Source organism: Dictyostelium purpureum (genome assembly GCF_000190715.1).
Source record: "Dictyostelium purpureum unplaced genomic scaffold DICPUscaffold_384, whole genome shotgun sequence".
Lineage (NCBI taxonomy): Eukaryota > Evosea > Eumycetozoa > Dictyosteliales > Dictyosteliaceae > Dictyostelium > Dictyostelium purpureum.
Window position 1 is genome coordinate 1 of NW_003519720.1, and position 16,670 is coordinate 16,670.

A 16,670-nucleotide genomic window follows, 5' to 3' on the forward strand; every position below is an offset into this window, starting at 1 on the left:
TAAATATTTATAAACACAAATAAAAAAAAAAACTAAATATTATTTTTTTTAAATAAAAAATACAGAAAATGTTATTTTAAAAAATAGTTATTAATGAAAAACTCTTATTTTTTAAAAAATTAGAAAAAAAAAAAAAAAAAGTAAAAAAATAAATACAAATATCTTTTTTAACTTTTTTGAAAAAAAAAATATCTTTTTTTTATTTTAAAAAAAAATATATATAGTATTCATTTTATAGATTTTTTATTATATTTCAAATCCAAATAAAGAAAATGTAAAAAAGTGCCAATGAAAAAAAAATAGCGAGAGTAGTTTAAAATTAAATACATGGCATTAAAAGAAAAAAAAATTTTGTTGACGCACACATGCAATGAAATGAAAGCATAATGTGGTTTATTTATTTTCGTGAATAAAAATAAAAATATTAATTATAAAATAAAATAAAAAACAAATGTTGGGAAATTTGGTTGTCTTTACCCAACGGTTTGAATAAAAGAATATTTTTTTTGATTTTTTTGATTTTTTTTTATATTTTTTATTTTATTTTTTAGTTTTTTTTTTTTTTTCAATGGACAATGATATGAAAATTATATTCTAACGTCTTTCAAAGTTGTCTCTGGTTGAAATTTAGGATTCTTTTTTAAAAAAATAAATAAAATAATTAAAAAAATATATTTAATTTTAATTTAATTAAATAAAAATATAAAAAAAAAAAAAAAAAAACTAAAAGATTCTTTTTTTTTTTTATTTCTTATTTTAAATAAATATTTTTGTAAATTATCTATAATAATATATATATTTGTATATATAATTTTAATTTTTATATATATTATTTATAAATAATCTTTTTTTTTTTTTATATATTTTTACCTCAATTACCAAGTTTTTTTTTCACAATTAATCTAAAAATTGTATATAGATATTCATACAACAATAAATATCCCATTATTTTTAATTTTTTATAATTACATATTTTCAAGTAAGTTTAAAAGGGTTAATTGTTAACTCGTTTAATTTTTTTTTTTTTTTTTTTTTTTATTATTTATTTCCAACTATTCTTTTTTTTTTTTTTCATTGTTTTTTTTAATATTTTTATTTAGATTTTTTTTATTTTTTTTTTATTTATCATTTATCTATATTTTATTTTTATATTTATTGTTTTATTTTCATTAAATATAGGTTTGTATTTTTTTTTTTTTTTTTTAAAACCATCACTATATTTGATGTTTTTTCGGTATAATAAATAATAAAAATAATAAAATATATTATAATAATGAAATCAATGTAAAAGAAAAAAAAGGATTGTGGGCTTTTAGATATTTTTTTTGGTTCATTATAATAATGTTTTTTTGATATTTTTTTTAATTTTTTTTTTATGGTTTCCAAAGGGTCACCCCCAAAAAAAAAATTTTCAATGTAGATTAATAGCCGCACGAATTTTTTTTTTTACACAAAACCGTTAAAAACCTTTAAGAAAAGTAATATTGGGATAACCCAAAAGAAAATTATTATTATTATAATAATGAAAAAAACAAAAAATCTAAATTTCTAATACAAAAACTATACAATTTTTCTATTTTTTTAAATATTTTTTTTTTATATTTTTTTTTAAATTTAATTTTATTACTTTTTGTCCTCAGATATTTTTAAACCATTGAAAAAATCAATATTTTAAAATAAAAAAAAAAAAATTTATAATTATTTTTTTTATTTTTTTATTTTATTTTTATTTTTTTCTCATCAACTATTTTTCATATTTTTTTTTTTTATTATTAAATTTCATTTTTGATATTATTACTACAACTACCACATCCACCGCTAAAAAAAAATATTTCTGTACATTAAAATAATATAATATTAATAAATATATTTTTTTTTTTTTTTTTTAGCAAAATTTAAATTAAAAATAAAATCAAATTGTAATATATAAATAAAATAATAATAGTATTATAAAATGAAACATATTGGAAGATTTGTTTCATTTCCAATCGGTTTGGTTTTAATTGCCGTTGGTATTATTATCGTCACAGTAGTTCATAATGTACTTAATGATGAATTTGAAAAAGCAGCAGTTGTAATTCCAAACAATGGCGCCGACGAAATTGTTGATCCATGGATTCGTTTCATTGGTAATGAAAAAGATCCAAACAACGAAAGAATTTATAAATTTTATGCTTACAATTGTACCAATCCAGAAGACGTTCTCAAAGGTGAATTACCAAAATACGAAGAGGTAGGCCCATACAATTACAAATATGTTTACGAACGTATCAACTATGAACTTTATGATGATGAAGAGAGATTAAAATTCCAATTATGGAAACGTTATTACCCACTTAATCAAACTCAAATCAATGGTACTAGAGATCCAACTACCGATACTATTTATCATTTCAATTTAGCCTATGCTGCCGTTCTCGAACAAGCTGGTCCTTTAGGTGAAACTGCTGTCGCTCTTGGTATGGCCGCTGCATATGTTAGCCAAGTATTGGCAACACTAAACTCCCAAGTTTTCGTAGATATGGCTTTACCAATGATGACACCACTACTCTATGGTCAATACTTAAATGCTTATATTGCCCAAGGTAAATCTCCTATAGATTTTTGTAATGATTTATTGGACGAAAGCAAAAAAGGTTCTATTCCACTTTCATTTTACAATTTCGGTGTTCCACCAACTGGTTTTGCTTCAGCACAATGTCAAAATCTCTTTTCAGCAACCACCGGTTCAATTATTGATACAAACTCATACAAAGGATATTTAACCGGAAGTATTGCCACTACTCTTGCAGCTGCTCCTTTCTCTTTTGATTGTAAGTATTTTATTAATTATTAATTATTTTTATTATTATTATTATTTTTATATTAATTTTTTCACTTTTTTTTTTTTTTTTTTTTTTTTTTAAAAATATAGCTGATTCTGTTGCCTTTGTTATTCAATATTGGACTTTGACAAAAAATAACATAGTTCCAATGTCTATTAAAAAGAACATCCCAGAATGTGTTACATCCACATGTACCAACAATGATTTAGGTTTACTTCAATGGGCTTTAGCTGATGGTCTTGCTAATGGTAAATCTGTTGCCGAACTTGCCCCAACTTTAGGTCTTATCACACCCCCAGAATTTGGTATTAATACTGGTGTTTCACTTTCACTCGCACAAACCAAAGTTTTAGCCTCAGAAAAAAGTCAAATTAATTTAGTCACTCCAACAGGTATGGGTACTATTATTACTCTTTTAAAAACTCCACAAGGTCAACAACAACTTGTTGCCGCTGGTTTCTCAGCAGAACAAGTTGGAGCATTGGGTGTCTATATTAATGCAATGTTGTCCAATTTCAGTGATGCTGTTATGGAATCTAAAGTTTTTGGTAAATATGCAGGTGGTCCAATTGCCAAACATACTGTCCACGATATGCTTTTTAATGCTATTGATCCACTTTTAGCTCTTCTTAAAAAAGACGAAGATCCATCACACTGGAAATCAAGTCCACTTGAAAATATTCAAACTAAAGAGGAAGCAGAAAAAGAACTCCACTTTGATTCAATCTTTACCGGTGTTGGTGATATAGGCAAAGTTTCAGCTCCAATTACTTTTGAAAATGCAACAAAATTGCAATATCAAACTCTTATCCCAGTTTCAGGTTCATTTGCAGAACAATTACCACCAAACTATTTATTCGATGATATTGAAGCCGATGTCAATGTTTTCACAGAAGAATATGCACGTTCACTCACTTTCTACAAAGAATTTGGAGGTGATTTCAATGGTATCCCATACTATCGTTACAGAGTCAAAGATGAAAACTGGCAAGTTAACCAAGACTATTACCAAACCATTCCATTCCTTATGAATCTTACCAGTATTAAAGGTGGTGCTCCAGCTTTCTTATCAAGACCAAGAATGAAGGGTTTAGCTCCAGGTTATTTCTATAAAGCTGGTGTCGAAGAATTAATCAACGATCAAGAAGATTTAGATGTATTTGCTGATTATGAACCACGTTCAGGTAAAGCTATTCACGGTCGTTATTCACTCCAAGTTAATGGTTACGTTCCAGGCATTGATGGTGAAAAGAACCCATCATACAACAGATACTCTAACATGAGATCTGATGTTATTCATCCAATGTTCTGGGGTGTCAATGTTATTGCCGCTACAGATGATCAAGTCGACATCCTTACCAAAGCTTATAAAGTTGATTCAGTTAGATACGCACTCACAACCATTTTAATTGTTATTGGTGGTTTCCTTTCACTTGTTAGTTCTGGTTTATTTGTATTAGATATTTTCGAAAAAAAAGGTTATTTTTAAATAATAATTAAAAATAATAGTATAATATAAATTAATATATAAAAAAAAATTAAAAATTAAAATTGTTATATTAAATACAAAAAAATAATTTTAGGTAAATAATAAATAAAATTTAATAAAAAAAAATTACAAAAATATAATTATTTTCTAAATTTCTTTTTTTTTTTTTACAAATATTAAATTTATTTTTATTTTTTAAATTGTGTGTATTTACAAAATTAAAATTTCAATTTTTTAAAAATTATATATTTTTTAAAATAATCATAAATGATGTTTTGGTATTATCTAAAAATAAAAAAACTAAAATCAAAAAATAACACATAATAAAACTCATTGGTTTTGTTTTTTACATTTTATTATTTTTAGATTGTTTTTATTAACTATAATTATCATAACTTTTTTTTAAATGCTACAAAATTATAGAGTTATATATAATCATTATAATGATATATATCATTGTATTTTAATTTTATCTTTTTCTCCAAAAATACTACTTTTTTAATAGTATACTTCAACCCCCACTCCCCACATTAAACTAAAAATAAACATTTATCCATGCATATAATTAACCCTCAGATAACCACACGAAAATATAATTTTATTAATATGGTAATTAAACACACACCACCCCAATGTTATTTTTTTCAAAATTATATTTTATTTTTTTATTTTTTATTTTTTAATTATTTATAAATTGTTTCTTTATTTTTTTTTTTTTATCCAAATAAATCTATCATTTTTAATAACATCTAAAATCAAATAAGAAAGAAAAAAGAAAGAAAGAAAGGAATGAGTCAAACCAAAAATGGAGAAAACCAAAGCTTTTCGAATAAAGGTTTTAATGATTCAATCAAAAATCATGTAAATAATCACCAAGGGTTTATGCAAAATAGAAAAAGTGTCATTTCTAATATTAGAAATGAAAATATAAAAAATGAAGAGTTTGAAAGTGAAGAAGAAAAGAGTTTTAAGGAATTCCAAAATAGTTTTCAAGTCGATAGTTTAATTGAAAGAAATTGGAACACCTTCCACAATTCAAGACAATTTAAAAAATCAACGGCTTTAGAGTCTAAAACAATAGATATTAGTCGTGTAAATAATAACAATAAAATTTTAGATATAAACGTTCAAAATTAATAAAAGTTATATAAAAAAATATTTATTTTTTATTATCATAAATATGTATGAAATTGTCTTTTATGGTTTGTTTTATTTTTGTATTTAAGGTTAATCTAGTTTTACTATTTCCAAAAGAATTAATTGGAAAAAGAATTTCATTAAACCATTTCTAATATTTTCACCAAACCAACCTACTTCTTTGGCTTGCATTCTTTCGGCATTTGAATGGCTGATGTTGAAAGCTTTGAAACCTCTAGCAAGTATTCTCTTTTGATAGGACCAAAGTGATACTTCTACTGGTGCTTTATTAATAAAGATTTTCATATGGGCATGACAAGTTCTGATCCATCTTAAATAAAATAAATAAATGATAATTAAATATGGATATAGTGTCTAATTATATACTAAGTTCTCACCAAAAACCAATATAAAAGAATTTTACATTATTGAAAGCTAAAATAAAATAAATAAATAAAATTATAATTTAAATTAATTTATTAAAAAAATTTCCTTTTTTTTTTTTAATTAATGGTTTAAAAATTTCTTTTTTAAAATTTTCACAATTCCCATTGCATAAATAATATATAATGTATATTTTTAATAATCATCAATTAAATAATGAGTGAATATTCTCTTTTTAGATAGCAACATAATTTTTTTTTTTATTTTTTAATAATTTTTTTTTAAATTTACTAATAAATAATAAATTTTAAATTATAAAAAAATATTTAACATGAATTTTAATTTATTTTTTTTATTTTTTATAAAGTAAATTATATAGTTATATTAATATTTGTTTATGTGTGTATTTGTTTATATAAATAGTTTTATTTTTTTTAAAGAAATGTTTTGATTTGAATTTGAGTTTAAATAAACAAATTTAATAACCTAATTACAAAGAATACTATAAAACCCCAATGCTTGATGTCATAAAATGTGTTGACACTGTAAAATAAAGAATAAAAACCCCAATTTTTGATGTGTGACATAAATGTTGTAACACTTAAAAGAAAGAATTACAATAACACCAACATTTGATTTGTAACTTAGCTGCGATGATACCGATATAGAAAATACATTTTTTCACTATATATAATCATTTGTTTTTTAACTCTAATTAATTTTAATTTTTTCTTTTTTTTTATTTTCTTTTTTTACATTGAAAAAGTTAATCAGGTGTTTTGGGTATCATTTTAAATCAAATTTAATGAGATTTCAATATCAAATAGTATAATAAATCAAAATACTCAATTTAAAATTAAAAATAAATTAAAATACAATAATAATAATATATAAAAAACTATACCCCCAATTCTAAACACAACTTCATTTTAAAAAAAAAATTTCTTTAAAAATTTTAATTTTTTAATTTTTTTTTTTTATTATTGATTATTAATTAAAATTATAAATTTACAAATTTTTTTTTTTTTCTTCCATAATATATACATAAAGCAATTGTAAATATAAAAAATTTTAAAAAATAAAATTATTTAAAAATTAAAGTTAACAAATTCAAAGTCAAACTTCAATTTTTCAAAGCTTATTTTATTCCATTCTTTTGCGCTCTACCTAACCCATCTTAGTTCAAACAAGTCTAGTCTATTCCGTCCAGTCTAGTTCAATTTTTTTCACCCCTTTTTATTTTCACACACCTTTTTTTTTTTTTTAATTTTCCCACTTTACCACATAATAATCATCACATCATTTTTTCACCACTTTCACAATAACCTTAATTTTAAAAATGATTCAAATTATTATATTATTTTTAATAACTCTTTTATTGGTTGTTTATCTTAAATGTTTTTCACCTTTAAAATTATATTGTAAAAAAAACAAAAAAAACACCAAAAATAATAATAACAAAGGCACCTATTCACACAATACCCCATCAACACAATATTCGGTTTCTTTAACATCCTATCTCGAGCAAAGACTACATACACCATCTACCTATCCAAATGTAGCCCAAAATAGCCCATCAGTTCAACATTCGCAATATTATAAGAACCAACCACAACAAAATATTATGTATTCACCTGCCCCAAAATCATTCAATTCCTCACCAGTTCAACAATCACAGTATTATTATAACCAACCACAAAAAAATTATATGAATCACCTGCCCCTCAATCATTTAATCACACACCAGTTCAACAAACACAATATCATTATAACCAACCACAACAAAGCTTTATGTATTCACATGTACCACAATCATTTAATTCCCAACCAGTTCAACAATCAAGATATTATTATAGCCAACCTCAACAAATGCATAATAGATTCTAATTCGCTATATGATCCACTTGATAGTCCATTTTATGTAGAAAAACATCAACAACAAGGATCAGGCTATAGTACTACAGGTGCACCATCATAATATCAACAACGTTTAAAAACTGAGGGAAACTACAATTTCACAGGCAAACAACAATCATTTACCCCACTACCCAACCTTTTATTAAACAACCATCTGTTTATCACCAATTCAATAAATCAGAATCATGTCATTGAATAGGTGCATCAATATCATTCAATATCCCAAAACCACAGTACAGTAATGTTAAAGAACCATCTTTCGAAATATTTTATGAAAATAGTGGGGTATAGACCATAAAGCTTTGTTTTATAATATAATCATCATGGACATAAAAATAACTCATCACAATAATATTTATTTTAATACATACAATAATCTCAATAAAGTGGTGGATACAGTCCAACAAAAAACAATTATAATAATACTGAATATATATTAATTAGAAGATATAACATCATCCAAAAAATTCATTTTCTGGGGTAATTATCCAGTCACTGTATGTACCAATTTTATAAAAAATAATTTATAAATTATAATAATATTAATAAAAATTAAAAATTGGTAATTTAAAAGAAAGGTTTAGCATTTCAAATAAAAAATAGTTGTTAATTAACAAATGATGATGTTCAATTTAGAAGTATTTTAAAATCATTAGTATAATTAGTTGCATTAGGAAAATTAAAAGAATTAATATAGGTTAGTAATTATCGTTAGTGTCCAAAAAAATCTTAAATTTCACCTGTGAAGAGGGACATATAGACATCTATTTACAATAAGTAAAATGGTGCATTTAGTTAAAAATTTTAGAAATAGGTTCATATAAATTAAATGTTAGATAGTTCAGATAGTTTCAAATACAATCATTTTGTTGTATATATTGTAGTAGGTAATCTAATACTAGGTATGTGTTTCAGACTTTTAATTGTTTTTAAAAGAAAATTTTCATCAAACTAATCTTAAATAATTTTTTTAATGTTAGATTCAGTTACTAAATTAGATGAATCGCATATGAATCTGTTATAGTGGATCACCCAGTTAACATATAGAATTCTCACAAAGTTGTACTGACTGTACTAAGTTAGAAACAATTGTTTAGAAACATACAATTCAAAAATATATTAAATTATTAGAACAATAAACTACAATCAGCTCCACCCTCGTGTTTTTTAAAATCATAATTTTCAAATATATTAGTGATATTAAACCAATAATAACCAACAACAACAAATAATCAAATTATAAAAAAGATTCAGTTATACAAATAAAGATGAAAATAATTAAGTCGAAGTTTTTCAACCTATTCACTATTTGATGAATATCATTATATTTACCCTGGCCAAGTATTATAATTGAACTCAAATGGTTTGAATGGAGCTGAAAACTGAAGCTTTCTAAACTATTAATCAAGCAAAACTGTCACAATGGCTATAATATCAAATATATTTTGAAATATGGTTCTCAAAGAAATTAGGGTTCAATTTTAAAAATAGGAGTAATATGATTAAACTATAGTTTTAGAAAATTAAATAAATTGAATAAAATTAATATAATAAATAGAATAAATAAAATAAATTATTTAAAAAAAAAAAAAAACTAAAAAGATATAATAATATATATTTTTTAAAATTTTTTTATTATATATTATTTGATATTGATTCGTATTTTGATATAGCTAACAATGACATGCTATATGTCAGTGCGGGTGATGACCAGTATACGAAAGGGTGTCCATTAAAATTACCATTCCACTGAATTTTAGATTCATCGAGCATTTTATTATATTCATTTTCGTCAATAACACCTCTAACTAATGCGACTAGTATCTTTTTTGATAACAATTCATCAGCATTTGATTCACTATGATGGGCACCCGTAGTAACATCGATTGTAATATTGGATGGATAGTTTGTGATTGTGGTTGCTTTTCCTTTGGTGTGTGATGAAAAAAATATATTATTATCCATATCTTTGTTTTTTAAAATATTTTCAATTAAATAACTATATGAGCTATCAACAAGCTTTTTTATTTCAGATGGTAAATTTTCCTTCCATTTAATTTGGTTTGAGCCTTTATGCATAGGTGTGGACCATGTATCTATCAATATATTAATTGCGCATGAGGTAGAAAAAAACCTATCTTCACTGTAATTAACTGGTTTCCCATCTAAACTATCACCATTTCCTAAAAAATCTTCCCAATAGCATTCATTGGCACTTCTCTTAACTTTTTTTAATAAAAATTTGGTAATATAAGATTTGCATATATTATTTAAATTTTGTAATACTGTTTTTAACTTTTTTTTTTTGAAAAAAATAAAAATTTTTTAGAAAAAAAATATTATATTATTTATATTATTTATATTATTTTATTTTTATAACTTACACTTTTAGGGAAACTATTTGAATTTAATTTGAAATCTTTCAATGTGTTTAGTGATCTTGAAATAAACCAAAAAACAGGATACAGTGATGGATAGTAAAAAACAGTAAGGTCTGCTCTTTTAAATAATAGTTTAGTTTTTAAAACATATTCTATTAACAACACAATTGAAATTAAAATATTATTAATATCATTGGTGATTTTCATATGGGGCTTGCACTTTATGGAGGATATTATGGCAAATAAAACATTTGCAAGAATTGAAATGTCAATATGATTTGAAAGTGATGGTATTTGAATATGGGGAAATACATTTAATTGCTCTGTCTGGTTCATAGCATACACCATTGGTAATATTAAATCCTCTTTTTTTCTACCACTTTCTAACCATTCTTTAATAAATCCTCTTACAAAATAATAGGTTCTAGGATCAATTGAATTTTCATCAGTGTTACTTGAAAATGGTCTGTAAGAATATTTTGAAATAATTTGAAAGTAATTTTGAAGATCATTATTCTTTGATTGCCAATATTGATATGAGTCTGGGAACTCATTTCTTAAATCGAAAATAGATGAACCCAATGCATAATTAATAGATGTGCTGTCATTATCTGATGGAATGCTTAAACATTTCTTTGATGAGTAGCTAAAGGTAGAGTTGAATTCATTTCTTTTTTTAATTCCGAATAGTTTTGTTAACGATTCATCAGTGAAATGGGCTGATTCATTTACAAGGAGTTGGTAGTTAACTGGACTTTGAACGAAAATGTTGTTCTCATTATCATGCTTTTGAATCCAGAATCCATATTTACCATCGCAAGAGTTGTTATCATAACATTTGGACATTGCTTTAAATGCTCTTTTGACTACTTTTTTATTTAAATTGATTGAAGAGTTTATTTTTTTTGACTCTAACAAACAATAAATAATAAAATTGGTGGTAAATCCATTTCCATCAGGGACTTTTAATTTTTTTCTAGCTTCGGTCATAATTTCATTACCTGTAAAATTAAAATGAATATCCATACTGAAAAAACCTTTTTCTTCATAATAAAACCCATTTTTTTTTCTATTAGTGTTAATGTATTGTAACTTTTCAACTCTATTTAATAACTCTAAACACAAACTATTCATTTATATATTTTATAATATTGTAGAAATATAAATTTTAATTTCTATTATTAAATAAAAAAATAAAATAAAATAAAAAGTTAAAATATAGTGGGGTTAAAAATAATTTTTGAATTTTAAAATTAATAAATAATATTTTATATTTTATAATGAATATTTAATAATATATTTATTAATTTTAAAATATATTAATTTCAATTTAAATACTTTCTTATCTACTTTATATTTGATTTGTTTAAAAATTCATGTAAACATCTCCTCCAAAAATATATAATGTATCTCATTATACTACAGATATACGAGATTTAAATTTTAAATGAAAAATATAAAAATATATATAACATTAACATTAACATTAAAGTTGGAAATCAAAAACGATTTTGTAAAAATAAATTATAACACATTTTGATAGTCTTTAAAAAAAGAAAAGTTTTATTATCTGATTGTTTTATTATTTGTTGTTAATTAATTATTGTTAGTTTAGAATTTATTTTCTACTTTTTCTTCAGTAACAGTTTTGGTTTTGCTACCTGTCAAGTCATTTTTAGATTCAACAGTTGTTTTTTTCTTGTAGCTATCCTTTGGATCGTCATAACGGTCAGTGAAGCTATTTTCATTTGGAAGGGAATCTGTAAAAGTTTTTCCTAAATCTCTGGCAGTTTCTTTAGTTTTTTCCCAACCTTTTTCTATTGCACCTTTAACATTACCCATGAACTCGTCACTTGAGTCTATAAATAAATAAAATAAATTTAGTAATTTAATTATTTAAATAGAAATATAAATAAAAATAATAATATTTACTATTTGTAGTTGTGGTTTTTGTAGTTTTTGTTGTTTTAGTTTCCATTTTTATTAATTATTTAAAATGAATGAGTTTTATATTTTTCATTTTATTTATACTTTTTTTTTTTTATAATTTAAAAATTATAAAAAATAAAAAATTCTATAAAAACAAAAAAGGAAAAAATAATTAATAAAATTTTAAAAAAATAATAAAAAATAATAAAAAATAAAATAAAAATTACTTTTTTAATAATACTTACAAGTTTTATTAATAATGGTTTTTTCTTTATAAAGATATTTTATAAAAATTTAATAATATATATTATTTAAAAAACTATTAAATTTCATAAATACACCAAAAATTAAAATTAAAAAAAATAAAATAAAAAAAGAAATTTTATTAAACGTAGCAAGGTATTGTTGAATAATAATAAATAAATAAAAATAAAAAAGTGTGGAATTAATTTGATGAACAAATAAACATGTTTTTATAAATGTGTAATATAAGAGATAAAAAATGTAAAAAAAAAATTTTGAGCGCTTTTTATAAAAATAAAAATTTAAAAAAAAAAAAAAAAATTTTAATTTTTTTTAAATTAAAAAAAAAAAATACATAATTAGCATTATTTCTTTTTATAATGAAATTATCGTTAAATGGATAAATATAGATTAACTCCTCACAAAATTACAATATGTATTTTAATTGACTATTATATTACTGGTAATATCAACTACCATCATAAGCAAGCATTATCACATTTGTTAATCAAACATGTTAAGGTTGGTATTGACCTTTATTTAATTATACTATTTTATATAAATGAAATTCTTATTTATTCTTTTTAAAAATAATAATAATATTATAATAATAATAACTTTAGGAAACAAATTATAATGATTTAGGATCCGAACTATCATTATACGAATTTATAGATAAGGAATTAAGAACTGTTTTACCCCTTCAATTTTTAAATAATGAATTTCTTGAAATGGTGCAATTCGATAGTATTGACGATATATATGGATTTATGTCACAGCTAAAAAACCTATTCCAACCGATTGGGGCCGATGAAAATGGAAATAGTGGTGAATTAAAGAACGCACCTCTATTAGATTTTAAAAGCATTTTAGGTTCGTTTGTCAAAAAGGTTTTGCTTAATTTTAATCAAATTTTATTCGATGGCTTAATTAAACTTTATGACCAGTTAACACAGTATTTAAATGACTTTTATAGTGAGGCTGAAAGAAGACTAAAAGAGCAAGAGGAGGAACAAGAAGAAACGAATAGAAACAACATCAGTCAAAACATGGATGAAAGCATTGATGATATGGAAGACATAGAGAACAACGATAACGATACTGAGAAACATCAAAAGCATCAAGAAAAAAAGTATGAGGAAAATGAATTTACGCTATCAAAAATCAAATTAAAATTTTTATCACCATTAGATGAAGAAAAGTTTGTCTACGAAGAGACCGTTAGAATCAACTCTATGATTGGTAAAGTCGATCCAAAAGAAATTGATTTCCAAATAAACCAACTAAAACAAGCGTTACCCAATGTTAAAAGAGTGCATTTAATATCGTTACTCTCAAATATCGAGTATCAAGATTATGAAAGCAGTTTAGAAGATTTGCACAGATATTTTGATTATGTCAATGGCCAAGTGATAGTAAACCAATCTAATCTCAGTGGCAGTATAATGGATACAACCAATGTAATGCTTCCATATGCAGTTTTGAACCTGGTTAAACTACACTACCATTTTGGTAATTTTGAAGAAAGTTACCTAGCACTTAGAGAAGCGATCAGAATAGCACAGGAGCGTGGCGACCATTCATGTTTAGCATTAGCGGATCACTGGCTAGCAAGATTATTAAAAAAATCTGTTTTCAATAGCATGGAATCACCAAACCTCTTACAATATTTACTTGTTTCACATAACGATATAGAGATTTTAAAAAAATCCATCGACAGAGCTGGTAACCTTGATATGCCCGATCTTTTGGCTTTGAACCATTTAGCTTTTTCAAAATTTAAATTAGAAAATGGAGAACTATCAAATAACAATAAAATGAACTCATTATTAAACTACAACTTTAATAACTTAATAAATAGTGGTGGTGCTAATAATAATAGTGGCAACAATAACAATAACAACAATAATAATAGTAATAGCAATAATACTGGTAATAATAATAGCTCAGTATCATCAGTATCATCAACATGGAGCGATATATTCCAACCAATTGAAATTTCAAAACTTTTAGATAAAACTCCAAATAATACAACTGTTGCACACTATTTATATTCAACAGCTTGGGAACTTCTTGGCAATAACGATTTAGCTCAGTTTTTTACAGAATTAGCAATGAAAACATATTTAGCAAATAGCTTATCATTACAACGTGACCCACTTCGTTCAATATCAACAAACTATCAAATCAATAGCAAAAATGGGTACTACCCAAATAACTCTGAAGAACCAGATTTAGTTTCATATTGCAAATTAGCATTATTATTATCAAAAAAATCAAAATATAAAGAAGCAATTCAAACCCTAGTCAAATGCTTCAGTATCTACAGGACCCAATTCCTTTGTGGTAATTTATTATCATTTACAACTCTAACAATATTATTTGATTATTTGATTGAAAACAATGCAACCCCATCAACAACTCCAATGATCTCAACTACTATCGAATCGTTAATCAATCTAACAAATAGGTTTCAATCGGATGACAGTAAAGACGGCCCTGGCTGGTACCAAATTCTATTGGTTTATCAAAAAATTATAAAATATTATATTTACCAAAGAGGAATGTACGAAAAAGCTTTCAACCTTTTAATCAAAGCCATAGGTATTTCAAAAGATTTCGGTTTAGATTCCCAAACACCCTATCTTTATACATTACTCTCAAAGATCTATGAACATACACCATCACCATTCAGTGGTCTATCCGACACACTTTATGCACTATCCGTTTCAAACCATTATCATCTCCAACAGTCTATAGCAGAATCAAATATAGCACTTATTAAAATCCATATTAATGCCAATAGGTTACCTCTTGCTGAAAACCTAATTCAAGAAACCTTACCATTTGTAGTATCAAATAATAACCTTTATTCCGAACTATATATCTTATGGTCAAAATGTATATTATCTTCACCAGCACAAGCACTAGATTATCTATCAAAATCTGAAAATCTAATAACCTTAAATAATACCAACGAAAACAACAATAATAACTTGTTAAAAGAAATCTATTATTTAAAAAGTTTGATTTACAATAATTTAAATGATATAGGGAATAGAAATTTAAATGCAAAGAAGTTTAAGTTATTTTCAAAACAACAAAATGAAAAACCAAAAACCCAACAACAACAGCAACAACAACAACAACAATTCGAATGTACTGAATCACCCAAAATAGGTTTAATTTCACCGGCTCTAGTAAATCCGATAATGAAAATAAGATAAATATAAAAAATGAAAATAAAAATAGTTTAATTATTATTTTAATAAAAAATAATAAAGCGAAATACATTTTTTTAAATATATAGTTTTTATTTCTTTTGTTTTTTTTTTTTGCTAATAAAAATAAAATAGTTTAAAAATTATTTTTCTGAAACAAATGTTTTTTTTTTTGGTTCCTTCATAGGTGTATTATTTACAAATAAATTGTTTTTATTTTTTTTTTTTTTTTTTTTTTTTATATCTATATAAATAAAGAAATAGATAAAAGAAGAACAGGTGTGAAAACAATAAATATATATTATTTAATATTTTGTACACTATTCTTTAAACCTTTTACTATTCTCTGTTATTATATTTAACTAATTCTATGTAAAGTGGACGACAATTGGTACAACAATAACTGCTATTAAAATTAAAACGATTGCAATGATAATAAGAGTAAGTTTGATATTTCTGCACCACATTAAACGTTTAACTTGATTTGTCTTCTTTTTGAATTGAGATGCACCTTGTTTCATATTTTCTGATTTATCTTGTAAATCTGAAACTTTTTGTTGATTATCTAACATTTGACCAATAGCATTGTTCATAATACCTGTAACCTCATCAACTTGTTGTTGAGTTTCTTTAACTTTATTGTTTCTAAAATTTTAATTTTTTTAATTTTTTTTGTATTAGTATCAGCGCCTCTTTTTTTTTTTTTTTTTCTTTCTCTTTATCTATTCATTAATTTACTTACGGTTGTGACATTTTTTTTTATAGTAATTTATATAATATAGAAATTTATATGTGTTTTAAATTTATTATATGGGAAAAAAAAATAAAAAAATAAATAAATAATGATAAAAAAAAATTAAATTTTAATTTATTTTGAAAAATTTTGTATGAGTGTTTTTTATTATTGTAAGTTTTTTATTATTGTTTATTATTGTTATTATTATTGGGGTTTTTATTATATATAAATAATAAATTATATATATAAACGAAAAAAATAATTTAAAAAATAATTATTGTAATGCAAAAATTAAAAAAAAAAAAAATAATTTAAAAAATAATTTTAAAAAAATAAAATAAAAAAAAAAAATTTAAATGAACAAATGTGTTTGCGTGTGTTTTTTTTTTTTTTTTTTAAAAACTATTT

At 23.4% G+C, this 16,670-nt stretch overlaps 6 protein-coding genes across 6 annotated transcripts; 4 read left to right on the top strand and 2 right to left on the bottom strand.

The window, feature by feature from the left end:
* Nucleotides 1-1,954: 1,954 nt before the first annotated feature.
* Nucleotides 1,955-4,314, top strand: DICPUDRAFT_157744 (uncharacterized protein; the record flags this gene model as incomplete). The annotated part of the gene is made up of 2 exons (XM_003292908.1): nucleotides 1,955-2,813; nucleotides 2,915-4,314. 2 exons carry the CDS (start codon nucleotides 1,955-1,957, stop codon nucleotides 4,312-4,314), a joined length of 2,259 nt encoding a protein of 752 aa, XP_003292956.1.
* A 789-nt stretch (nucleotides 4,315-5,103) lies between these two features.
* Nucleotides 5,104-5,451, top strand: DICPUDRAFT_157745 (uncharacterized protein; the record flags this gene model as incomplete). Its single annotated transcript, XM_003292909.1, has 1 exon — nucleotides 5,104-5,451. One exon carries the CDS (start codon nucleotides 5,104-5,106, stop codon nucleotides 5,449-5,451), a length of 348 nt encoding a protein of 115 aa, XP_003292957.1.
* A 1,723-nt stretch (nucleotides 5,452-7,174) lies between these two features.
* Nucleotides 7,175-7,813, top strand: DICPUDRAFT_83562 (uncharacterized protein; the record flags this gene model as incomplete). The annotated part of the gene is made up of 1 exon (XM_003292910.1): nucleotides 7,175-7,813. One exon carries the CDS (start codon nucleotides 7,175-7,177, stop codon nucleotides 7,811-7,813), a length of 639 nt encoding a protein of 212 aa, XP_003292958.1.
* Nucleotides 7,814-8,481: 668 nt separating this feature from the next.
* On the bottom strand, nucleotides 8,482-11,267 carry DICPUDRAFT_157748 (uncharacterized protein; the record flags this gene model as incomplete). The annotated part of the gene is made up of 3 exons (XM_003292915.1): nucleotides 8,482-8,516; nucleotides 9,495-10,047; nucleotides 10,137-11,267. 3 exons carry the CDS (start codon nucleotides 11,265-11,267, stop codon nucleotides 8,482-8,484), a joined length of 1,719 nt encoding a protein of 572 aa, XP_003292963.1.
* A 1,434-nt stretch (nucleotides 11,268-12,701) lies between these two features.
* On the top strand, nucleotides 12,702-15,532 carry DICPUDRAFT_83564 (uncharacterized protein; the record flags this gene model as incomplete). Its single annotated transcript, XM_003292911.1, has 2 exons — nucleotides 12,702-12,827; nucleotides 12,929-15,532. The coding sequence occupies 2 exons, from the start codon at nucleotides 12,702-12,704 to the stop codon at nucleotides 15,530-15,532; spliced, it is 2,730 nt and encodes a 909-aa protein (XP_003292959.1).
* A 362-nt stretch (nucleotides 15,533-15,894) lies between these two features.
* DICPUDRAFT_41330 (uncharacterized protein) lies at nucleotides 15,895-16,167 on the bottom strand (the record flags this gene model as incomplete). The annotated part of the gene is made up of 1 exon (XM_003292916.1): nucleotides 15,895-16,167. A coding segment is annotated over one exon (273 nt), but the record flags the coding sequence as incomplete, so codon positions are not given.
* Between the last annotated feature and the right edge of the window lie 503 nt (nucleotides 16,168-16,670).